At 42.7% G+C, this 27,465-nt stretch overlaps 1 protein-coding gene across 15 annotated transcripts in view; it reads right to left on the minus strand.

The window, feature by feature from the left end:
- hsf1 (heat shock transcription factor 1) overlaps positions 1 to 27,465 on the minus strand; it is a 107,661-nt gene that overhangs the window by 64,090 nt on the left and 16,106 nt on the right. For all 15 annotated transcript variants that reach the window (XM_048617250.1, XM_048617242.1, XM_048617219.1 and 12 more), the window contains exon 2: positions 3,753 to 3,861. In XM_048617250.1, the coding sequence (XP_048473207.1) occupies positions 3,753 to 3,783 (31 nt within the window). In that variant the 5' untranslated portion in view covers positions 3,784 to 3,861. The remainder of the gene's footprint in view (positions 1 to 3,752; positions 3,862 to 27,465) is intronic.

A 27,465-nucleotide genomic window follows, 5' to 3' on the forward strand; every position in this document is an offset into this window, starting at 1 on the left:
TAACTTTGCTGGTGCGATGTTTCTAGAAACAAATGTCCTGGATGCTTCAAAGTTTGCAGATGACTTTAAATATAGAAAAATTGTAAACTGAGAGAAGAACAGTATGGAACTCCAAAAAAGCATTGATAGGTTGGGGGAGTGGATTCTGAAGAAGGATCATCAGACCCGAAATGCTAATTATGTTTTCTCTCTACAGATGCTGCCAGACCTGCTGAGTTTTTCCAGCAATTTGTTTTTATTGGTGGACTGGATGGATGAGTGGCAGATGAGAATAATGTGAGGTGTTGCACTTCAGTACCCAATCCTCAGTCAGCAACCCCAGTTTACATCTGAATGTCATCTAACAATGCCGAAAACAGACACTAAATTGAAGCTTTAGTCTTGCACCCAATCAGGACTGGACACAAGGAACCAAACTTAGAGAGGGAACATCAATTTATACAGCTCATTATGATCCCAGCTGATGATAATACTAGACAAAGCAAATTCTAGAGCAAGACCTGGCTTGATAGAATTCAAATTTTATTTTTTGCTCTTATTAACAGCACTGGTCAGTCACTCAATAGGTTCCTATGAGACTGCCAGTGTACTTTCCATTAAAGGAAGAATAATAGTACATTAAACAAAACACAAAACATGTTACACAATTCAAGAATTATTTGAAACAGTCGTGTTTCAAGCTTCAGGAAGTAGTGAACCATCACTACCCGGTCTACTCAATAACAACCTTATAGACACAAACCATCACCTATATCCGTGCTGAAGCTCCTTGCTCAGCTGACAAAGCTATCTTATTTCCTGCAAATTTCTACATTCAGGTGCCTTTTTTTTTAGTTAACGCCTCTTTGAGGCACTTAAAAATGTTGCTAACTCAGCTTACTTTTTACCTCAAATGGGTTCCTTATACTCTTTGCACATCCCTCACACCTCCACAGCCTTCTGCCTCTGAAGCTATTCTCTTACTGACTAAGCCAATTAGGATTTTTTTTTTTTTTCAGTTGAGATAGACTGCTTGGTGATAGTGAATAACAGCACTTTTGCTCTTAGGGACTTCTTCTCTCCAAATCAATCAGCACAGTGCCCAACTTCTTCGGATTGCCTGTATTGTTGGACTCCTGTTGCATGGCAACAACAGTTTGTTTCTAACTTGATTGATAAGATTAACTGATTTTATGGTCATGTGTGCCAAAATACAGTGAAAAGCTTTGTTTACAAGCAGTACAGGCAGCAAGCAAAGGATGTACAGATCAAAAAGACTTGGAGGCATACAGGTTACATTGCAGGTTATATTATTTGCGGCTAGAGTCCATTCATCAGTCTGATAACGGCCAGAAAGAAGCTGTTCCTGAACCTGCTTGTGTGTGTGTGTTCAGGCTTCTGAATCTTCTGCCTGATGGAACAGGTTGTAGGAGGTAATGACCAGTGTGCGTTGGGTCTTTGATGTTGGCCATCTCTGGGCGGCAGAGAGAGTAAATAGAGTCCATGGATGGAAGGTTGGCTTCCGTAGTTTCTTACAATCCTGGGCAGAGCAGTTGCTGTACCAGGCTGTCATGAACCCACACAGTATACTTTCAATGGTGCATCTGTAGAAGTTGGTGAGGGAGCTTATGGACGTGCCAAATTTCCTGAGCCGCCCGAGGAAGAAGAGGCATTGTTGTGCCTTCTTGACTGTCGCATCTACGTGGGAATTCCAGGACAGGTCATCAGTTATCGTCACTCCGAGGAATTGATGCTCTTCACCCTCTCAACCTCAGTTCTGTTGATGTAGACGAGGGCGTGAGGTCCTCCTTTCTTTCTGAAGTCAATGATCAGTTGTGTAGTTTTGCTGATGTCGAGAGACAGATTGTTTTCATTGCACCACATTACCAAGCCCTCTATCTCCCTTCTGTATTTTTTGACTCGTCGTTGTTAGATATCAATCCCACTACAGTGGTGTTAGCAGCGAACTTTAAATGGCGTTCATTCCAAATTTGGCACCGCAGTCGTAGGTATACAGGGATTGCAGTAGGGGACTGAGGACACATCACCTACTACTTTTTTCTAATGCACTGAACTGCTCATAGTAAGGGTTTAAGGACCCCATTAAAATGCATGTAAACAAACACCTCTAGACACTTCTCTCCCAATCAAGTCAAATCCAAAATGAAACTGAAACCAATGTCTTCTTAATATGCAAAAAAAAGCATAATTTCAACCCAACGATATACTCTGTTCTTCCACTTTACAACACAAGGTCTCAAATTATGTGACAGAAGCTTCATCAGAAGCACGAGAAGACAGTGCTGATTGGTTGGCATGGAGATACAGCAGGAACTATCAACTGTCAATCTTAGATGGATGACTAAACTCAGACTAGGCAGATAACTCGAAAGGGCATTGCCATGGGACATGAAACAGGGATTGGCAGTGTCCAGAACATTTTCTTCAAGGAAAAGGTACACTGTATGGATAAATTACTTCTGCCAACTTATAACATGACCTGGTCTGTGAATGTGCGGTTTTTAGTACGTGCAAATGCAAGCTCTACTGACAACCCTAAGTTGGTCATCAGTGTAACTTACAGTATACTCAATATTACTTAGTAAATATTGTCCAACAGCTAAATCACATTCAGTGGTCGACAGGATGGTCTGAGATTTGCAAGCATGGTATCGACCAGCGCGAAACCCCCTGAGCTTCTTTGAAGGAACGTGTTTTTTGAGATGATCTGCTGGTTATTGGGACATAGGGCAATATGCCTGGGATCAGACTGATATGAAAGCATGAACCACATTACTCTTCTGTGTAATTAAAAACAGTTTTGGTTTGATGGCATCATTCTGTTAGTGGAGAATAGCACTCATGGTTATTGCAAAGTAGCCCCATGAGGTAGTTAGGTTTGCTTGTTGCTCAGGCTTTTGAGACACATTCCCTGTTGTACAGCACATTGCTGAGGCCTCTTTTGGAGTACTGTGTACAGTTCTGGTCACCCTGCTATAGGAAGGATACTATTAAATTGGAGAGGGCTCAGAAAAGATTTACGAAGGTGTTGGCAGGAATGGAGCGTTTGAGTTATAAAAATAGGCTGGATAGGCTTGGACTTTTTTCACTAGACTATAGGAGGTTGAGGGTGACTTGAGAGGTTTATAAAAAAAAAGACAGGCATAGATAGGGTGAATAGCAAGGGTCTTTTCCCTACGGTGGGGGTGTTCAAAACTAGGCAGCATATTTTTAAAGGTGAGAGAAGAAAGTTTTACAAAGGACACAAGGGGCAACTGTTTTCACAGAGTGGTTCGTATGTGGAATGAACTGCCAGAGGAAGTGGAGGATGCAGGCAAAGATACAAAATTTAAAAAACATTTGGATAAGAAAATGAATAGGAAAGATTTGGAGGGAACATGGTCGGCGTAGACTTGTTGGACCGAACAGTTTGTTTCCATGGTGTACGACTCAATGACTGTAATTGTTTGAAGGGATGAAGGAAACAGAGACAGGATAAATCAAAAATATTGCCTAAATATGACAAATTACAGAAGTATTCTTAAAAAAAAAAGTCAATTCTATAGTTGACAGTGGGAGTATATCATAAGCAAATGAGAGCACAAAAGCACAATTAGCTACCTTTATCTCTTACGAATAGCTGATTAGGATTCTTTCTAGGTTTCTTTAATTTGTAACTGATTAAAAACATACCAAATGGATTTCATTTTGCCAGGCACATACTCAATGCTCAATAAGCAGCAGCTTAGCATATACCAGCTGCCACTACTTACACATGTTGAGCTGCCGGACGAAGCTAGCCATGTTATTGTGCTTGAAGTATTTTGGAAGCACCTCTTTTGCGAAACGTCCTTGGTCAAAGACATGGAAACTGTTCCCACTCTGCAGAGGAGAAGGAAATGATTAGTGAAGTTAGCAAATGCTTTATTATGTGCTGAACGAATGACTGGTACATGGTAGATGAGTAAATAATTTACAATATAGGTACTCCAGTGAAGAACTGATTAAGTATTTAGTAAAGTCAATGGCAGCAAATCAGAACTGATCTAGGATCATCTTGGAGCAAAGGAGCAGTCTCCCTAATGAGTCTTCAAACAATATGCATTGTAGTTTCTGCTCAGTCAGATAAGTGGATCAAGATGAACAATTCTGTCACAACAGTTCCAATTCTATGCAAGAGAACACAATTTTCATGAAGTGAATAAGCTGTTCAACGACTGGATATAAATGTAGTTGGTGACCTTGAAAAAGACACTTTTTTGGGCTCAGAGACTTTGGATTTGCTTGCAACCAGAATGAAGTTGCAAAACATGCAGAGAAAAGATCCACTGTGATTGATCAAACAGGAAGAGGCAAATTCATGCTGTTGCCACAGCAGTTCAATACTAGTCTTCCCACCCTGCTCTTGCACTTCTTCCAGTACTTACCAAATAAGATACAATGTGTTCTGCCCCATCCTTTTTTCACGCAGCAAAAGATTCAATTCTCTAATATCCAATTTAGATAGATTTTATAGTATATTAAATTACAAAAACAGTGACTAAACTTTAAATGAAATATAAACCAAGTCAATTCAGATTGAAGAAACAAGTTCTGGACAGAATTTAAATTGCAAACAAGCTAGCTATTAAGTATTCATGCATAGTATGGTCAACAGAAGTTATGAAGGGCTCCGGTTAGCTTGCAACATTTTCACTCATTTTGCTATTTTTATTTCTAAAAATTAGTTTGTGGGAAGTGGTATTATTGGCAAGACCAGCATTTGTTGCCCATTCATTACCGCTGAATGTGACACACTTGAACGATATTCTCGAACCAACGCAGTCAATGTGGTGTAGGGACACAGTGCTGTTGGGAAGACAGTTTCACGATTTTGAACAAGTAACAGCAAAGGAATGGTCAGTATAGTTCCCAGTCAGGATGGTGTGCAGCTTGGAGGGGAACTTGCAGGTGGTGGCATTCTAATGCATTTGCTGCCCATGTCCTAGTTAGAGATCGCAGATTGGAAGGTACTGTTGAAGAAGCGTTGGTGCATTACTACAGTGCATGTTGTAAATGATACACCATTGCTGCTACTGCCATTTGGTGGTGGACAAAGTGAATGCTTCAGATGGTAATCGAACGAGCAGCTTTGGCTTAGATACACATAGCCTAGCATGTGGTTGGAACTTATGTTACATTCATGATTTGTGCCTTGTGTACGAAAAAGGTTTTGGGACGTCAGGAAGAGAGTTAGTCACTATAAATACTGACCCTTTAGCCTGCTTTTGAAGCTATGGTATGAAATAGCTGGTGCAATTCAGTTTCTGGTCAATGATATTCCCAGAGCGTTAAAAGTAGGGATACAGAAATGGCAATGCCAAGAGGAGATGATTAGACTCTCTTGTTGGAAATGGTCAGAGCCTGGCACTTGTGTGGCACCTACCAGCCCAAGGCTGATTGCTATCAAATCTTTCTTTATGTGGATACAGACTGTTTCAGTGTTCAAGGAGTTGTGAATGGTCAACACTATGCATTCATCAGTGAACGAGAGAGCAAGAGATCCCAGATGAAATTAAACATAAATTTCTTTGCATGCATGGAACTGGTCAACCTGTCATCTTCAGCCTCATTACATCACATTCTTCTCATACCTCTTGTACAGTGTGCTCACAATGTCAGATATACTGCACAGACATGTGTGGGTCTTATTTTTAGATGATCTGCCCTACGAGTACAGAATGTAGCTTCTGACCAGACATTTGCCTGTTAAACCTCAAGCAGACATGTTCTTGTAATTTAGCATTTTTCTCACCTGTGGTTCAAGTACATATTGAACTGATAACTTTTGCACCAGTTTTAAACATTCATTCTGTGATTGGATCTGTTGCCAAAAAGATTTAAAATAATTTGTTGAAATTGGGTTCAAGAAGGTAACATATCTAAACCGTGCAGCTGCTCAAAGGCCTGAGACAGATTTCAAAAGGTTTGTCACTCTATTTACGGATGAAGGAATCAGAAATCTGAAAACTACCAGGTAGATGGCAGGATGTTACAGCTTAATAAAAGTCATTGAAAAATTGATTATTAAGGAGGTCATCACAATCATGGAATAACAGAAATGACACAGCCACATTTCCAGACAGTGCGTTCCTTACCCTCACTACTCTGTCAGAATAGGTTTTCTTACATCACCCTTCATTCTTTGGACATTATCATTTCAAATCTAAGCCCTCTCATTCTTGTTCCTTTTAGAAGCAGGAACAGCTTCTCCAGATCTAATCTATCTAGCTTCCTTATGATTTTGGACACATCAATCAGATCTTCCCTAAAGTGCCTTCTCTCCAAGGAGTCTCAACTTCTTCAGTCAGGCCTCAATGGAATTTTTCTCATTCCTTGAAACCATTATTATAAATCACTTCTGCAAATGTAATCACATCTTTCATATAATGTGGCACCCACAACAGTACACAAAACTGCAGCTGAGGTCTAACAAGTGTCTTGAACAAGTTTAAAATTGCCATCTTGCTCTTGTGCTACACACGTGTATTAATAAAGCCAAGAAACACTGATTCATTGGCTGCTCTCTCCACCTGTCCTGCACCCACTTTGAGATTTTATTTAGTCTTTCAATGCTTTTCTGAAGAGAGTCAATCACCTCACACTTCCAACTAATCTACTACACAAACTTGTTAATGTCCATTTGGAGATCCACACTGTCCTACCCTAAGTTTATCAATCTTCCAAGTTTTGGGTCATTGGCAAACTTTGAAACTGCCCCTTGCACATGATCCAGTTCATTTATATATAAAAATCAGGGAAGGCAAGGGTCCCAGTACGGACTCCTGAGGAATTCCACCAGCCAGAAACATACTCTTTGATTATTACACTGTTTCATATCACTCAGCCAATTTTGTATCCATGCTGCTGCTGTCCCTTTTATACGAGTTAAAACTTTTCTCACAAGTCTGTTGTGTGGCCCTGTATCAAACCTCTTTTGGAAATCCCAGGCATACCACACCAAGACCATTACCTTCATCGACCCTTTCTGTCGCCACTTCAAAATACTCCTGCAAGTTACTTAAGCACAATTTCACCCTTTAGAAATTGATGCTGATTCTTCCTATTCAACCTACCTTTTCCCATGTGACTTCTAACTCCATCCTGAATAATTGTTTGGTAGGGCACTTTGAAAATCTGATTGAAACCTTGCAAAACAGGACTAGAACAGTTCAATTTCTGGTCATGGTAACCACTAGGATGTTGACAGTGGGGGAATTCAGCGATGGTGATAGCATTGAATGTTGAGGGGTAATGATTAGATTCTGTTCTGGAGATAGTAATTGCCTGGCTCTTGTGTGCACAAATCTTACTTGCCACTTGTCAGCCCAAGCTTGGAAATTCAAGGCCTTGCTGTGTTTGAGCACTGACTGCTTCAGTATCTTAGAAGTCATGAATGGATTGAACATTGCGCAGTCATCAGTAAACATCCCCACTTCTTACCTTACGATGCATTGAAGATCGTATAAATATTGTGATAAACAAACACCGAGGCTACAAGAGCAGGTCAGAGGCTAGGAATACTGCAGAGAGTAACTCACCTCCTTACTCCTCAAAGCCTGCCCACCAGCTACCAGGCAAAAGTCAGGAGTGCGATGGAATACTCCTCACTTGCTTGGAAGAGTGCAGCTGCAACTGCAACACTAAAGAAGCTCTACACCATGACAGAGTGGTCTACTCATTTGGCAGCATGGTCTAGCATCTACAAGATGCACAGCAGCAACTCACCAAGGCTCCTTCAGCAGCACATTCCAAACCTGCAATTTTTAACCACCTACATTGGCCAAGGGCAGCAGATTCGAACACAAGATCCCCCCTCAGCCACACACCATCCTGATTACAACTATATTGTTATTCTTGGAACTTTGAAAACTTGGAACTTCTTTTCTAAAAGCATTGTGTGTGTACCAAATGCAGCTCAGCACCACCTTTTCAAGGGCAGTAAATGCTGACTTAGTTAGTGACACCCACATTCGGTCAACAAAAAAAAAAACAACTCCAGCCTCACACCATGTTTTGATGCTTGAATCACATAACAATTGCTGTGCTGCAAAAGGTACCTTGCATCTGAAGTAGTTTAACACTACCTTGGTAAAATGCTCAAAAACGTCAGTTGTTTGCACTGCTGAGTAAAGATTGAGAGATTCCTCCTGACAAAAAGGGTGTGAAGCTACTTTGCCTGTCTGACAGAGAGACCCAAAACTGTTTTGGATGCACATCATCAGTGCAGACTGGTGAAGTGGAAATGACATCAGTGATCCCCATGGTTGGGTTCAGATATCAGTTTGTTGATAGCCAACTCTCACATCCAAATGCCATGGCAGAATGACTGCTCATTTCTGCTGTAGCCAGTACCAGTCAGGGTCAACAGGTCAAACAGGCATTTGAAGATGAAGGGTCTAGGCCCGAAACGTCAGCCTCTCTGCTCCTATGATGCTGCTTGGCCTGCTGTGTTCATCCAGCCCTGCACCTTGTTGTCTCGGATTCTCCAGCATCTGCAGTTCCTACTATCTCTGAGGCATTTGAAGATATTGGGATTAGGAAGTTATTTTAATTGTTAGGTGCTGTATCCTGAAAGTTTCTACTTTATCAGAGTATTCCATTACTGACCTTGAACAGGTAACTACAGCGTAATCCACAGTGGGAGTACCATCACCAAATGGAGTGCAATGTTTCAAGATGGCAGCTCACTACCTACACAGGTAGGTAAGCAAGGTTAATAACTGCTGCCGTTACCAGAGAGGTGCACATTCCACAAAAAACCTAACTGTTTTAGGAAGTCCATCCTGCGCTTGAGGCAATGGTCCCTTATTGTTGCCCAATCAGAGGGATGCATTTGCTGCAAAGGAAATTGGAAGCTGCATACAAGAGAGCAAAATCTGGATATTATATCTCTATTTCACCATGTGGTGGCACAGGATATTCATGCAATAATTTCAATTGCAATTAACTGCAATGCATACTGCAACGAGCTGGCAATCTGTTCACATTGAGAAAAATAGATTGCTTTCTGACAAGAAACATTGGAAACTCCTGTTTCTGTTTCAAAAAGGATGACATAAAAAACCTGATTAATAGAACCAGGTTAATAGGATGGTTAAGGAGGCACATGGGACATTGCCTGTACCAGACACAGCATAGATGGTAAGAGTGGAGAGGTTATATTGGAGTTGTACAAACAAAAACTTTAGTTTGGCCACAGCTGGAGTACTGACTGCAGTTCTACCTCTGCACAAGAGGAAGGATGAGATTGCACTAGAGGAGCGCAGGAGACAGACATTCACCAGAATGATGCCCAAGATGGAGCAGCTTAGCCATGAAGAGAGGCTAGATAAACTCTGGTTGTTTTCTTTAGAGCAGAGCAGGCTGAGGAGGGACCCGATGGAGATGTAGAAGATTACGAGGGGCATGGACAGGGGTGGATAGGAAGCAGCTGTGTCTCTTAATTGAAGGGTCAATAACACGGGACATTGTAAAGTGAAGGTGAAGAAGTTCGGAGAGGATTTGAGGGAAATCATTGTCACCAGGAGGGTAGTGGAAATTTGGAATGCACTACCTGGGAGAGTAGTAGGGGCAAGAACCTCGCAACCTTAAAAAAGTTACATGGATGTGCATTTGAAATATCATAACATTCAAGACTATGGACCAAGTGCTGGAAAATGAGATTAATGTAGATAGGTCGGCACAAACTCAATAGGCCATAAGTCCTTTTCTATGCTGCCCATCTCTAGGACTCTGATAAAAGTCTTCTCTTTACATTAGTTGAAACTTTCCAAAGCTTTCTATGGTCCAAGTTGATACAAGTTACCCTAAAACAATTACAATTATCAAACTTGGCATTTCACTAAAGACTTAATTATCATATTGCAATTTCAGATGCAGCCTAATATTTTAGTTAAAAAGGTACCACCTAAATGCAACAAAATGTTGAAGGCACATCACTAAAGAGTAGTTAGACAAAAATAGGCACTCAACTACAGATGTCAAAAGGGTCATTTAAAAATCTACTGCCATCACCAAGTTTAAGTAGGATCTCAAAATTAGTAGCAAGAGGAGGAGAGAGCTTTGGACCCTGATTGTTCAAGGTATACCTTAAAAAGGGAGCCACTTCCCAGAAGTAGTTCAACAGGTTAACATGAATGATATCTGGACTTCAGGGTCATGGCGAGATTAGACAAATTAGACCTTTATTCTCTAGAATTTAGAAAAAGGTTAAGGGGGGATCTAATTGAGGTCTTCTGGATATTGACAAGGAAAGACAGGGTTTCAAAAAAATTTCCACTAGTTTGAGATTCTAGAACCGAGGCGCATAGTCTGAAAAGTGGGGCAAGGCCACTCAGGAGAGATGTTTGAAAGCACTCCTACACAAACAGCAATGGAGGTTTGGAATTCTCTTCCTCAAATTGCAGGCGATACTAATTCAATTGTTAAATTTAAATCTGAAATAGACAAACTTTTATTAAGCAAGGGTATCAAGGGACATGGGCCCAAGGCAGGCATATAGAGTTAGGCCTTGATCTTACTGAATGGCAGAGCAGGCTTGAGGGACAAAATGGCCTACTCCTATTTCCTATGACAGACATTCCTGGTGGGGCAGAAATCATGTTTTGCAAAAGAAAGAGGGTACCATGGATGTGCTTCAGTGTGAATTTTTAAAAATTCTTTCTTGAGATGCAAGTATTGATGGCAAAGTCAGCAGTTGATGCCCATCCTGAACTGCCCTTCAGCAGGGGCTGCGGAACTGCCTGCACATCCACCATTAACCCCCTGCTCAAGAAAAGACATGCAATGTGCCTTAATGACTACTGCCGAATAGCTCTGACTTCAATAATCATGAAGTGCTTTGACAGGCTGGTCATCAACTCCAGTCTCCCAAACTGCCTTAATCCCCTACAGTTTGCCAACTGACATAACAGGTCCACAGAGGATGCCATATCCCTAGCCCTGCACTCATCCCTGGTGTCTTTGTTGTTCAGATATTCCAATGTCAGACTCCTGCTTATTGACTACAGCTCTGCTTTCAACACCATTATCCCCTCCAGACTGATCTCAACACTGCATGACCTTGGTCTTGGCTCCACCGTCTGCAACTTGACCCTCAGCTTTCTGCCCCATAGGTTGCAATCAGTGAGGTAACTGCACCTCCTCCACAAGAACACAATACTGGAACGCCTCCAAGGATGCATCCTCAGTCCCCTACAGTACTCCCCGTGCACCTACGACTGTGTTGCCAAATTCCGAACGAATGCCATCTAAAAGTTTGCTGATGACACCGAGTAGGATGGATATCCAACAGCAACAGCAACAAAATACAGAAGGGAGATAGAGGGCTTGGTGACATGGTGCAATGAAAGCAGTCTCTCAATGTGTCGGCAAAACTAAAGAACTGATCATTGGCTTCAGAAAGAAAGGAGGACAACACGCCCTCATCTACATCAACGGAACTGAGGTTGAGGGCGTGAAAAGCATCAAGTTCCTTGGAGTGACGATAACTGACGACGTGTCCTGGACTTCCCACATAGATGTAACAGTCAAGGCAGCACAACAACAACTCTTCTTCCTCAGGCAGCTCACCAAATTTGACATGTCCATAAGGTCCCTCACCAACTTCTACAGATGCACCAGTGAAAGCATACTGCCCAGGACTGCAAGAAACTACAGAAGGTGATGTGCACAGCCCAGACCATCACGGAAGCCAACCTTCCATCCATGGACTCCATTTACACAGCTTGCTATCACAAAGTCGGCCAAAGACTCATCGCACCCCAGTCATAACCTCCTACAACCTGTTCCATCAGGCAGAGGATGCACAAGCCTGAACACACGCATTAGCAGGTTCAGGAACAGCTTCTTTCTGGCCATTATCATAGTGTTGAATGGCCTTTTTGGTCTGTACATCCTTTTGCTTGCTGTGAGCTGCCTGTCCTGCTTGTAAACAAAGCTTTTCACTATATTTTGGTACACATGACAATAAATCAAACGACATCCATTGCAGCCCACAAGACGTCGAGACATGCACCATACTTCTTTCCATCATGGCTAGATGCAACTGAATGACATGCTAGGCCATTACATAAAGCAAACAACATTGCTGGAAGCATGTACAGGTCAGACTGGCAACGATAGCAATTTTTCTCCCCTGAAGGACATTAGTGAACCAGATTGGTTTATTTACGACAATATAGTTATTTCATAATTATTAATGAGGCCAGTTTATAATTTCAAATTCATCCATTTAATGCGGGTGAGGCAGTAGCATGGTGGAACTGTCACTGGAACAGATTTCGTGAAAATCAGTCCACTGTTCGGAGGTCAAAAATCACACAACACCAAGTTATAGTCCAAAGGTTTATTTGAAAACACTAGCTTTCAGAGAGTTGCGCCATCAGGTGTCGTGAGAGAGGTAAAGACACAGAATTTATAAGTAAAAGATCAAAGGATCATACAACTGATGCGAATGTAATAAACCTGTTAGACAATAACCTGATGTGGTGTGATTTTTGATCTTGTCCAACCCAGTCCAACACCGGTACCTGCAGATCATACTGATCTGAGGACCCAGATTTGAATCCCACTTTGGCAGATGGTGGATCGTGAAATCAACAAAAATTGGAACTAGAACCTGTGCACGGCAACCAAGTAACCACAGTCACAGTCAAACATCATTAAAAAGTCATCCAGTTCAGTAATGTCCTTTCAGGAAAGAAATCTGCCACCCAGATGCACAGCAATGCAGCTGTCTCAGTCTTTTTTATCATTCACTTAGTCATCGAATTCGAAGATGAACAGTATGAAAACAGACCCTTCAGTCCAACTTGTCTATGCCGACTAGTATCCGATATAAATCTAGTCCCATTTGCCAGCATTTGCCCCATATCCTTCTAATTCATGTACCCTTCAGATGCCTTTTAAATGTTGCAATTGTACCAGCCTTCACCACTTCCTCTAGCACCTCATTCCATACACACGTCACCCTCTGCGTGAAAATGTTGCCCCTTCGGGCCCTTTTATACCTTTCTCCTCTCACTTTCAACCTATGCTCTCTAGTTTTGGACACCCACAGACCAAGGAAAAGACTTTGCCTATTTACCCTCTCCATGCCCCTCATGATTTTATAAACCTTTACAAGGTCGCCCCTCACTTTGCAATGCTCCAGGGAAAATAGCCCCAGGCTATTCAGCTTCTTCCTATAGCTCAAACCCTCCAATCCAGGCAACATCCTCCTAAATCTTTTCTGAACCCTTTCTAGTTTTACAACTTCCTTTCTCTAACAGGGAGACCAGAATTGCATGCAGCACTCCAAAAGTGGCCAAACTAATGTCCTGTACAGCCACAACATGATCTCAACTCCTATACTCAATGCACTGACCAATAAAGACAAGCATACTAAACGCCTTCTTCACTATCCCATCTACCTGGGACTCCACTTTCAAGAGACCAAAAACCTGCACTCCAAGGTCGTTTTGTTCGGCAACACTCCCCAAGGCCTTTTCCATTGAGTGTCTAAGTCATGCCCCGATTTGCCTTTGCAAAATGCAGCACCTCACATTTACCTAAATTAAACTCCATCTGCCACTCCTCGGCCCATTGGCCCATCTGATCAAGATCTCACTGTACTCTGAGGTAAGACCATAAGACATAGGAGGGGAAATTAGGCCAGTCGGCCCATCGAATCTGCTCCGCCATTCAATTATGGCTGATAAGTTCCTCAGCCCCATTCTCCCGCTTTCTCCCCGTAACCCTTGATAATCTCCATGCTGTCCATCACACTTCCAATTTTGGTGCCATCTGCAAACTCACTAACCATACCTCCTATGTTCACATCCAAATCATTTAAATAAGTGACGATAAGCAGCGGACCCAGTACCAATTTTTGTGGCACAGCGCTGGTCACAGGCCTCCAGTCTGAAAAGCATTCCTCCATCAACACCTTCTGTCTTCTACCTTTGAGCCAGTTCTGTAACCAAACAGATAAATCTTCCTGTATTCCAGGTAATCTAATCTTGCTAACCAGTCTACCGTGAGAAACCTTGTCAAACGCCTTACCGAAGTCCATATAGATCACATCCACCACTCTGCCCTCATCAATCCTCTTCATTACTTCTTCAAAAAAAACTCAAATTAGAGAGACACAACTTCCAACACACAAAGTCATGTTGACCATCCCTAATTAGTCCTCGCCTTTCCAAACAAGTGTAATTCCTGTCCCACAGGATTCCTTCCAACAGCTTGCCCACCACCGATGTCAGGCTCACCAGTCTATAGATCCCTGGCTTTTCCTTACCACCTTTCTTAAACATTGGCACCACGTTAGCCAACCTACAGTCTTCCGGCATCTCACCTGTGGCTATCGAAGATACTAATATCTCAGCAAGGGGCCCAGCAATCTCTTCTTTTGCTTCCCACACTGTTCTAGGGTACATCTAATCAGGTCCCAGGACTTTATCCACCTTTAGCACCTCCTCCTCTGTAATACGGGCATTTTTCAAGATGTCACTATTTATTTACCCATGTCCTCTATCTTCCATATCCTTCTCCACAGTAAATGCTGATGTAAAATATTCTTAGTATCTCCCCGATCTCTTGCAGTTCCACACGTAAGTGGCCCTGCTGATCTTTAATAGGCCCTATTCTCTCCCTAGTCACCCTTTTTGTTCTTAACGTATTTGTAGAATCTCTTTGGATTCCTTTTAACCCTATTTGCCAAAGCTATCTACGTCCCCCTTTTGCTCTCCTGATTTCCCTCTTAAAAGTATACTCGTACTGCCTTTATGCTCTTCTAGGGATTCACTTGATCCCTGCTGTCTATAGCTGACGTATGATTCCTTCTTCTTCTTCACCAAAACCTCAATTGCTCTACATTCCCTACATCTACTAGCCTTGTCCTTCATCCTAACAGGAATATGCTGTCTCTGGATTCTCATTATCTCATTTCTGAAGGCTTCCTGTTTCCCAGCCATCCCTTCAACTGCAAACATCTGCCTCCCCCTAATCACCTATTGAAAGTTCTTGGCTAATACAGTCAAAAATTGGCCTTGCTCCAATTTAGAGCTTTAACTTTTAGATCCAGTCTATCCTTTTCCATCACTATTTTAAAACTAATAGAATTATGGTCACTGGCCCCAAACAGCTTCCCCATCGACACCTCAGTCACCTGCTCTGCCTCATTTCCCCAAGAGTAGGTCAAGTTTTGCACCTTCTCTAGCAGGTACATCTACATGCTGCACCAGAAAATTTTCCTGTACACAGTTAAATTCCTCTCCATCCAAGCCCTCAGCACTATGGCAGTCCCAGACTATGTTGGGAAAGTTACAATCCCCTACCATAACCACCCTATTACACTTACAGATAACTAAGACATCCTTATAAATTTAATTTTCAATTTCTGGTTGACTACAGGGGTGGGGGAGGGGGAGGGTGTAGGGTGGGGGTATCCTACGTTACAATCCCAACAAAGTGATCATCCCTTTCTTATTTCTCAGTTCCACCCAAATAACTTCTGACCGTAATCCCAAGAATATCCTCCCCTTTATCCCTAATCAAAAACACCATACGTCCTCCTCTCTTGCCCTACTTTCTATCCTTCCTATAGCATCAATATCCTGGAACATTAAGCTGCCAGTCCTATCCAACCCTGAGCCACGTCTGTGATTGCTATGACATCCCAATCCCATGCTCTGAATTCATCTGCCTTACCTGTTAGGCCTCTTGCATTGAAATAAATGCAGTTTAGTTTATCAGCCCTTTCTCATTCTCTGCTTTATTCCTGACTGTTTGACTTATCCCTTTTCCCAACTGTATCAGTCTCAGACTGCTCTCTTTCCTCACTATCTCCATAGGTCACACCCCTACCCCTGCACCAGCTCCTCAGCTACGCATTCATCTGCTCTACCCTCCTATTACTACCCTCACTAGCTTGTAGCACTGGAGTAATCCACATATTACTACACTCAAAGACCTTTTTTCTCTGGGACCCGGGTGCTGGCTGGTCGGTCAGCATTTATTACCCATCCCTAGTTGCTGTTGAGAAGGTGATGAGCTGCTTTTTTGAACTGCTGCAGTCCACTTGCTGTAGGGAGACCACAATGCCATTAGGGAGGGAATGCTGGGATTTTAGTCTGGCAACACTGAAGGAAAGGTAATGTATTTCCAAGTCTGGATAGTGAGTAGCTTGAAGGGGCATATGCAGGTAGTGTACTCCCATATATCTCTAAAATTAGGGATGCAGCATAGATGTCGCTAGCTATGCGACTGTCATCTACATCCTATTAATGAATATTGAAACAAAACCATTCAATTTAAATTCTCCCAGCTGATGTGATGGATTTGAACTCATGTCTGCAGGTCATTAGTCCAGCCTCTAGATTACCAAGCTGGTAAAATTATCACTAGACATCATCTTGCCTCCTAGATTGGTGTTAGCAGCTAAAGAGTCAGATCAGAAGGAGGAATTGCAAACTTATTTCAGAATATATTTTCCTATAATTGGCCTTGTTTCATCTTGTTAAGCGCGTCTTGCAGAAAAATGAGTGCATGCTGGTCACTAGTGAACTGTTCCCATAGTGATGCATAAAGCTTTGCAGGGTAAGAGAAGCTAATTGCTTCCAGCCCGACCTTTTCAATGTTGTCAGTTAGACCATGGAAACATTACTGTTGTCGGGAGACAGCAGGGTACTCACACACACCTAGAGCACATTCCCTTTGTTTCCAAGAAAACACATTGCCAAAATTTCTACCTTGGATCACTCGGTATACGTATGAGTGTCTATAAAATGAGCGCTGTCTTAATGACTGGTCGCTTGAACAGATGCTCATGTGAACTGCTGAACATTTCCATTGTCAGAGATGAGAGAATATTTTGTTTCATCTGCTATCAGCGAGCAGCAGGAAATCACAGAATTGTTATGAGTAGGAGGCGGCTATTTGGCCCATTGTGTTTACACCAATTCTCAAAATGAGAATCATGACTTTCTCTCCTGCCTTTGCCCCAGACTCTCGCACATTATTTCTATTTAAATAATCATCCAATGCCTTCTCGTGAATGCCTCAATTGAATGCGTCTCCACCGGCACTTCTCAGCAGAGCATTCTAGACTCCAACACTCATCATGTGAAAAAGCTTTTTCTCATCACATGTGCTTCTTTTGCAAATCACTTCAAATACGCACCTTCTCACTCGTGATCTTTTTAACAGCCGGAACAGTTCCTCCTTATATACTTCACCCAGCTCGCTAATCATTTTGAAAGCATCTATCAGATTCCAACTTCTCCAAACTATCCTCAACTGTAGTTTCTCATCCCTGGAATCATTCTTGCAAATCTCTTCTGTACTCTCTCCAATGCGCTCATATCCTTCCTATAATATGGTGCCCACAAAATGTACTCAATACTCTAGGTGAGGTCTAAGAATGTCTTATACAAGCTCAGCATCACCTCCTTGCTCTTTTGCTCTATGCCCCTATTAATGAAGCCAAGAACTCAATAGCTTTACTGACTACTCTCTCTACCTGTTCTGCCACTTTCCATGACCTGTGCTCCTGCACCCGTTTTAGAATTTTACCTTGTATGTTATATTGTGTCACTATGTTCTTCCTGTCAAAATGCACCACCTCACACTTCTCTGCATCGAACTTCATCCGCTGTCTTCACACTCAACAAATTATAGAATCATAGAATATATAAAGTTTTTGAGAAGATTTGTAGCTCGGGTTGTGGATGAGGTTGCAGACTTGCTCACCAAGCCAGTGTGTTTCCAACAACCACCCTGTGACAGCTACTGATGAACGTAAAGGATCCCACACCCATAACCAATAAAACTAGCATCATATACAAAATACCATGCAAGGACTGTGAAAAACATTACATAGGCCGAACTGTTAGAAAACTGACAATAAAGGATACACAAACACCAATCAGCCAACAAGAGACACGACCAATTCTCACTGATCTCAATACACACAGACAAAGAAAGACATGAGTTCAGCTTCTTGGACAACACATCCATAATAGCACAAGCCAAACAGAGACACGCTGGGAATTTCTGCAGGCCTGGTATTCCAACCAGAACTCCATCAACCAACACATTGAACTGGACCAGATATGCAAATCACTGAAAAACAGAACTGGAAGTAATGCCAACCACTCCAACAAACCGAGGCATGTAAATAACAAGCGGGATAGAACACCAATGCTTCACTGGAGGCGCACTGACGATGTTACCTCGCAGGGTGACTAAACGTCTGCAACCAAATATATTGGTTCGGCAACCACGTCTACAATCATAGAATATATCAAAAACTTTTAGAAGTCCACATTCACCTCATCAAGAGCATTAACCTCAATAACTTTTTCTGTTAGGTCTTCAAGAAAAAAAGTCCAGTAAGTTCGTTGGACATGATTTCCCCTTTAGAAATCCATGCCGACTCTTCAGCTTCAACTTGTCTTTATCCACATGACCAATCACTAACCTGAATAACAGTTGACAGAAGCTTCCCCACTACTGAGGTTAAACTAACTGGTCTGTACTTGCTGGACTAGTCCTTAGAACTGGTTTTGAACAAGGACATGATTTTTGCAATTTTCAATTTTCTGGTATTTTCCATTATTCTTGGGAAGATCAAAAGATTATGGCCACAGACCTATCATTTTCCACTCTCTGTCATTATCCTTGGATGCACCTCATTTGGTCCCCGTAACTTATCAACTTTCAAGTACCAACAGTTTTTCCTTATTAAGGTCCAGTGACACAATTTCCTCCTCTCTTATGACTTTAGTTGCATTTAACTCCTTTAAAAAGGAAAAAGTATTCATTTTACACCTCAGCCATGCCCTTGCCTCCAAGTGCAAATCAAATTTTTGGAGCCTCATCTGCTGTATTCAAACTTTTTAAACCACTTTTTAAATTGTTTATTTGGGAATCACCATTATGTTAGTTGCCAGTATTTTCTTTCCCCCTCAATTCTTCTTTGCTTCTCAGGTTATGCTTTTTCACCTCCACTCAGCCTTCTGTATTTCTCTTGGCTCTCAATTGTATTCCACCTGACATCTGTCATAATCACACTCCTTCCTCATCATCTTAATTTCTCCTTCATTGTCACCCAGGGGGTCTGAATTTATTGCCTTACCTCTCTCTTTTGAAGAAATATACCCTGTTTGCACCCAAATCATCACCACTTCGAAGAAAGTCCATTTCTCCCAGCAACTTTTCATTCCAGTCTGCTGAGACCAGTTCTATTGAACAAATGAAAAACTACAGCACAGGAACAGGCCCTTCGACCATCCAAGCCTGCGCCGATCATTGTGCGCTGACCAAAGTAAAAAACAAATCACCTGCCATTTTTTCAGTCCATATCCCTCTATTCCCTCCCGATTCATATACCCATCCAGGTGGCCTTTTAAATATCTTCAATGTGCCCACTTCCAGCAGCTCTTCTGTAGTGCATTCCAGGCTGCTACCACTATCTGCGTGAAAAACTTCTCTCGCACATCTGCCTTAAACTTTCCCCCTCTGACCTTGAACCTGCGTCCCCTTGTGATTGAAATGTCAACCCTGAGAAAAAACCACTGACTATCCACCCTATCTACGCCTCTCATAATTTTGTAGATCTCTATCAGGTCTCCTCTCAGCCGCCGTCATTCCAGTGAAAACAATATTACTTACACTTGGTTGAGGGAAGGGCAAGATTGGCAACTAAATATCCCAGGATATAGATGCTTCAGGTGGGATTGAGAGGGAGGTAAAAGGGGTGGAGGAGTTGCATTGCCGGTCAAAGAGGATATCACAGCTGTGCTGAAGGAGGGCACTATGGAGAACTCGAGCAGTGAGGCAATATGGGCAGAGCTCAGAAATAGGAAGGGTGCAGTAACAATGTTGGGGCTGTACTACAGGCCTTCCAACAGCGAGCGTGAGATAGAGGCACAAATATGTAGACAGATTACGGAAAGATGTAGGAGCAACAGGGTGGTGGTGATGGGAGATTTTAATTTTCCCAACATTGACTGGGATTCACTTAGTGTTAGGGGTTTAGATGGAGTAGATTTTGTAAGGAGCATCCAGGAGGGTTTTCTAGAGCAGTATGTAAATAGTCCAACTCGGGAAGGGGCCATACAGGACCTGGTGTTGGGGAATGAGCCCGGCCAGGTGTTGAAGTTTCAGTAGGGGATTACTTTGGGAATAGTGATCACAATTCCGTAAGTTCTAGAATACTGATTGTCAAAGACGAGAGTGATCCTAAAGGAAGAGTGCTGAACTGGGGGAAGGCCAACTATAGCAAAATCCGGCAGGAGCTGGGGAATGTGGATTGGGAGTAGCTGTTTGAGGGTAAATCCACATTTGATATGTGGGAAGCTTTTAAAGAGAGGTTGATTAGAGTGCAGGACAGACAGTTCCCTGTGAAAATGAGGGGTAGAAAGGGCAAGATTAGGGAACCATGGATGACAGGTGAAATTGAGAGACTAGCCAAGAGGAAAAAGGAAGCATATATAAGGTCGAGGCGACTGAAAACAGACGAAGCTTTGGAAGAATATCAGGAAAGTAGGACCAATCTGAAACGAGGAATTAAGAGGGCTAAAAGGGGTCATGAAATATCTTTAGCAAACAGGGTTAAGGAAAATCCCAAAGCCTTTTATTCATACATAAGGAGCAAGAGGGTAACTAGAGAAAGGGTTGGCCCACTCAAGGACAAAGGAGGGAAGTTATGCGAGGAGTCAAAGAAAATGAGTGAGATTCTTAATGAGTACTTTGCGTCGGTATTCACCGAGGAGAGGGACATGACGGATGTTGAGGTTAGGGATAGATGTTTGATTACTCTACGTCAAGTCAGCATAAGGAGGGAGGAAGTGTTGGGTATTCTAAAAGGCATTAGGGTGGACAAGTCCCCAGGTCCGGATGGGATCTATCCCAGGTTACTGAGGGAAGCGAGAGAGGAAATAGCTAGGGCCTTAACAGATATCTTTGCAGCATCCTTGAGCGTGGGTGAGGTCCCGGAGGACTGGAGAATTGCTAATGTTGTCCCCTTGTTTAAGAAGGGTAGCAAGGATAATCCAGGAAATTATAGACCTGTGAGCCTGACGTCAGTGGTGGGGAAGCTGCTGAGAAGATACTGAGGGATAGGATCTATTTACATTTGGAAGAAAATGGGCTTATCAGTGATAGGCAGCATGGTTTTGTGCAGGGAAGGTCATGTCTCACCAACTTGATAGAATTCTTTCAGGAAGTGACAGAGTTGATAGATGAGGGAAGGGCTGTAGATGTCATATACATGGTCTTCAATAAGGCGTTTGACAAGGTTCCCCAAGGTAGGCTGATGGAGAAAGTGAAGTTGCATGCGGTCCAGGGTGTACTAGCTATATGGATAGAGAACTGGCTGGCCAACAGGAGACAGTTGTAGTGGAAGGGAGTTTCTCAAAATGGAGAACTGTGACCAGTGGTGTTCCACAGGGATCCGTGTTGGGACCACTGTTGTTTGTGATATACATAAATGATCTGGAGGAAGGTATAGATGGTCTGATTAGCAAGTTTGCAGATGACACTAAGATAGGTGGAGTAGCAGATAGTGAAGGGGACTGTCGGAGAATGCAGCAGAATATAGGTAGATTGGAGAGTTGGGCAGAGAAATGGCAGATGGAGTGCAATCCAGGCAAGTGCAAGGTGATGCATTTTGGAAGATCCAATTCAAGAGCGAACTATGTGGTAAATGGAAAAGCCCTGGGGGAAAATTGATGCACAGAGAGATCTGGGTGTTCAGGTCCATTGTACCCTGAAGGTGGCAACCCAGGTGGATAGAGTGGTCAAGGCGGCATACGGCATGCTTTCATTCATCAGATGGGGTATTGAGTACAAGAGTTGGCAGGTCATGTTACAGTTGTGTAGGACTTTACTTCGACCACATTTGGAATACGGTGTACAGTTCTGGTCACCACATTACCAAAAGGATGTGGATGCTTCGGAGAGGGTGCAGAGGAGGTTCAGCAGGATGTTGCCTGGTATGGAGGGCGCTAGCTATGAAGAGAAGTTGAGTAGATTAGGATTATTTACATTAGAAAGACGGAGGTTGAGGGGGGATCTGATTGAGGTCTACAAAATCATGAGAGGTATAGACAGGGTGGAAAGCAAGAAGCTTTTTCCTCCACAGAGTGGGGGACTCAATTACTAGGGGTCACGATTTCAAGGGGAGAGGGGAAAAGTTTAAGGGAAATATGCGTGGAAAGTTCTTTACGCAGAGGGTGGTAGGTGCCTGGAACGCGTTGCCAGCAGAGGTGGTAGAGGTGGGCACGATAGCGTCATTTAAGATGTATCTAGACAGATACATGAATGGGCAGGGAGCAGAGCGATACAGATCCTTGGAAAATAGGCAGATTTAGATAGAGGATCTGGATCGGTGCAGGCTTGGAGGGCCGAAGGGCCTGTTCCTGTGCTGTAATTTTCTTTGTTCTTTGTATGCCATATGCCTTCTTAATCACCTTGGCTACCTGTGTTGCCACTTTCAGGGAACGGTGGACCTGCACGTCCAGATCCATTAGAATGTCAGTGTTCCTAAGGGTTCTGCCATTGCAATCCATGCGATAGAACATAGAACATTACAGCGCAGTACAGGCCCTTCGGCCCTCGATGTTGCACCGACCTGTGAAACCAATCTGAAGCCCATCTAACCTAAACTATTCCATTATCATCCATATGTTTATCCAATGACCATTTAAATGCCCTTAAAGTTGGCAAGTCTACGACTGTTGCAGGCAGGGCATTCCACGCCTTTACTACTCTGAGTAAAGAACTTACCTCTGACATCTGTCCTATATCTATCACCCCTCAATTTAAAGCTATGTCCCCTCGTGCTAGCCATCACCATCCGAGGAAAAAGGCTCCCACTGTCCACCCTATCTAATCCTCTGATCATCTTGTAATCCATCTGATCATCTGATCTAACCTTGTGAACCAGTCTATCATGCGGAACTTTGTCAAACATCTTACTGAAGTCTATATGGATCACGTCCACTGCTCTGCCTTCATCAATCCTGTTCGTTACTCAAACAAACTCAATTCTCTCTCTAATCTCCCTTCAGATTTCTTCTTGAACGTCCTTGGTAGTAGTTGGCAGTCTACAGTCTACACGGAGCAATTTAATTGCACCTTTTTGAATCAAATTTTGATAGAGCTAAGTAACAATCGGTGAACCTTCTGATATATTCTCTTTCACTATTATGCAGGATATGCATTCACAGAGTAAAACAGCATGGAAACAGACCCGTGCTGATCATTGTGCCACTGTTAGTTCCAATTGCGTGCATTTGGTCCATATCCTTCCAAACCCTTCTCATCCATGTAACTGTCCAAACGTTTTTTTTTTTAAAATGTTGCTATTGTACCTGCCTTAACCATTTTCTCTGGCAGCCCATTCCATACATGTACCACTCTCCGTGAAGAAACTGCCCCTCAGTCCTTCTTAAATCTTTCCCCTCTCATCTTAAACCATGCCCTCTAGTTTTCAATTCCCACCCCTGGGAAAAAGACTATATGCTTTCATCCTAACTGTGCCCCTCATGATTTTGTACACCTCAATAAGGTCGCCCCTCATTCTCCTACATTCCGAGGAATGAAGTCCTATCTTGTCCAACCTCTCCCTATAACTCAGGCCTCCTAGTCCTGACAACATCCTCGTAAATCTTCTTTGCATACTTTCCAGTCTAACCATGTCCTTCCTACAACAGCGTGACCAAAACTGTACATAATACTCCAACTGCAGCCTCACCATCAACTTATACAATTATAACCTAACGTCCCAACTCCTATACTCAATGCCTCGACTGATGAAGGCCAGCATGCTAAATGCCTTCTTCACCACCCTGTCCACTTGTGAAGCCGCTTTCAACAAACTACGTATTTGTACTCCTAGGTCCCTCTGTTCCACAACACTCCTCAGGCCTCATCATTTACTGTACAAGTCCTACCTCGGTTTGACTTTCCAAAGTGTAACACCTCACACACTTATCCGTATTGAGTTGCATTTGCCAATCCTCAGCCCACTTCTCCATCTGATCAAGATCCCTCTGTAATTTTTGATAATCTTCCTTGTTATCAACGATAGCTCCTAATTTTGTATCATCTGCAAACTTACTAATCATGCCTTATACATTCACATCCAGATCATTTATGTAATTAACAAATAACAAAAGGTCCCAGCACCAACCCCTGTGGCACACTACTAGTCACAGGCCTCCAGTCTGAGAAACAACCTTCAACCATCACCCTCTGTTTCCTACCAGAGCCAGTTCTGAATCCAATTAGCTAGCTCTCCCTGGATCCCATGTGACCTAACCTTCATGACCAGCCCGCGGGACCTTGTCAAAGGCCTTACTAAAGTCCATATAGACAACATTCACTGCCCTACCCTCATTTATCCTCTTGGTTACCTCTTTGAAAAACTCTAAAAGAATTGTCAGGCATGACTTCCTGCACACAAATCAATGCTGACTATCCAACAGACAATATAAAAATGGTTCACATGCTTGCAACAGAAAAAGCAAGAAATTTCAATTTACAGAGTTAATTCCACAAAAGTGAGAGACGGTGAAAACATGCAAACATATGAATTCAGAGTTAGCCATTTAGCCCCTCAAGCTCACTCCACCATTTAATAAGTGCATTGCTGACCCGATTGTGGCCACATTCTAACCCCTACTGCTGAACCTTTGGCTCCCAGATTTAAGAATTTATTTGTCTCAAATAAAATGATCGGGCGTTTAGCTTCATACTCCCCTCACTTTACTTCAAAACATAAAGGATTAGGAATGGAAAGTGACTTGGTTGGAAACTACAGCAGAGTCCCAATACCAAGTTGTGGAGACGTTTCATATTTATCGACCAACTCCCAGTAGAAGATGACTTTCAATGTGTTGCACTTACTCAAATGTCGTGGTACTGTATCCTTGTAAGTGCCCGTAGAAATTACAGATGCATTGGTGGTAATCTTTCAAGATTTTATAGACTCTGGACCAGTTACTATGGATTGGAGGGTAGCTAGTGCAACCCCATTTTGTACTGAAAGTGCCCATGAACAACAAGAGCTTGGTGTGGGCTGTTTGGTACTTGCCTCATTTAGGGAATGTGACACCGGAGCAGACTGAAATTAGATTATTTAGGATACAGATAGACACTAACACATTGGGTGGAATCTTGTGCTCCCAGATGTGGCAGGGCTAGAGATGAGTAGGGTGCTTCCTCAAGGCAGGTGGTGATGTGTTTGAACCCTGCTGCTTTCTTACCTCTGTCAAAATTAATTCTGGGGACATGGGCTTGAATTCCACCATGGAAGATTGTAAAATGTGATTTCAATAAAAATCTAGGCTTGAAATAAAAGTCCTATGGTGACCATGTAACCACAGTTGTTTTTCATAAAAATCTTTTGGAATAAAATCAAACAAGGTAAAATGAGATTATTTAAACTGGATGTTAAGGCTGGAAATTGACTGGTTTAAAATGATTTGTTGCAGTGGACCAAATGGAGGTTTTCTTTCCTCCACTGCTGCTCTTGTAGCAAACTATTGGGTGCACTCCCAAACGTCTGCAGGTGTTAGTGTATGGAGGTCACAAGCTGTGGGGAATATCCAATAACTACTAACATGTCTGCAGATGTCATTTCAGGAAGGAAATATGCTGTCCTCACCTGGTCTGGTCTACATGTGACTCCAGATTTACAGCAGTGTGGCTTACTCTTAAATGCCCACTGAAAGTGCCCGAGCAAGCCAGGCAGTTCAAGTAGCAATGAGGGATGGGCAATTAACGACAGCAACACTTGCATCTGATGAATGAATTTTTAAAAAGGATAAACGCAAAGGACAAATAAAAACACAAAGTGCTGGAGTAACCTACAAAAAATCACCTGCACTCTTATGGTGTGTACATCTCCAGAATTACTCAACACTGCAAGGTTACTGAGCACCATACATGTTTCCTTTACTGAAGTGGTGTGATAATTTCAAGGCATGAGCCATTTTCAATGAAACAAATCTTCCTCGCCGGTCCAGAGTCACACAAATTAGGAAAGTATTTGGTTTTATCATTCAATTGTACCTAGTTAGCAGATATCAACTTGGGTGGCATCAGAATTATAAAGAGAATTATTAGGAATATTTCTCATACCTAATTTCTGCTTTCCTTATTACCTGCTGAACTTATCTGTTAGCTTTGTGTGATTCACGCTCAAGAACCCCCAAAATCGCTCTGCTGCAGCTTTCTGGAGTCTTCCTCCATTTACATAATATTCAGCTCTATTATTTCTGCCAAAATGAACAACCTTACATTTTCCCACATTATTTTTCCATCCTTCGAGCCTTTTCCTCACTCACTCAGCCTGTCTACTGATATATACAGCTGGGTTATCCCCACTGTATGCCTTCTCACCTAGTTTTGTGAAATCCACAAACTTGATGAGAGTAATTCACTTCTGTCATCCAAGTCATTAATAAATATTCTAAGTAATTGTGGCTCCGACACTGATCACTGTGGCAATCCACTAGTCACAAGTTGCAGCCAGCAAAATGCCCTCTTTGTCCTAGCGCTTATAAAAAGGTACTGCACATAAGGCTACTTAAATCAAATGCCTTTTGGAAATCCAAATATATTTCAGCTACTGATTCCTCTTTATCTATCTGCTTATTACCTCCTCAAAGAATTGTAATAAATTTGTTAGACACGATTTCCCCCTTCATGAAGCTATGCTGATACTACTTGACTTCATTACTTATTTCTGAACACCCTGCTGTAACATCCTTTGTAGCAGATTCTTGCATTTCCAATGACAGGTGTTAAGCTATCTGGTCTGCAGCTACTTGTATTTTTTGCCTCCTTACCTTTTTGAATAAGGGTGTTACATTGGCAGTTTTTCAAATTGAAGATTCTTACCAAGCATCCACAGTTTCTATGCTACCTCCTTTAAAATCCTAGGATGCAACCCATCAGGTGCAGAACATAGACAACAAGGTGCAGAGCTGGATGAACACAGCAGGCCAAGCAGCATCATAGGAGCAGGAAGGCTGACGTTTCGGGCCTAGACCCTTCTTCAGAAATGGGGGAGGGGAAGGGGATTCTGAAATAAATAGGGAGAGAGGGGGAGGCGGATAGAAGATGGATAGAGGAGAAGATAGGTGGAGAGGAAACAGACAGGTCAAAGAGGCGGGGATGGAGCCAGTAAAGGGGAGTGTAGGTGGGGAGTTAGGGAGGGGATAGGACAGTCCAGGGAGGACGGACAGATCAAGGGGGCCGGATGAGGTTAGTAGGTAGGAGATGGAGGTGCGGCTTGAGGTGATAGGTGGGAGGAAGAACAGGTTAGGGAGGCGGGGACGAGCTGGGCTGGTTTTGGGATGCGGTAGGGGGAAGAGGAGATTTTGAAGCTTGGTGAAATCCACATTGATACCATTGGGCTGCAGGGTTCCCAAGCGGAATATGAGTTGC

This window comes from Rhincodon typus, chromosome 2, assembly GCF_021869965.1.
Source record: "Rhincodon typus isolate 14 chromosome 2, sRhiTyp1.1, whole genome shotgun sequence".
In the NCBI taxonomy this organism is placed as follows: domain Eukaryota; kingdom Metazoa; phylum Chordata; class Chondrichthyes; order Orectolobiformes; family Rhincodontidae; genus Rhincodon; species Rhincodon typus.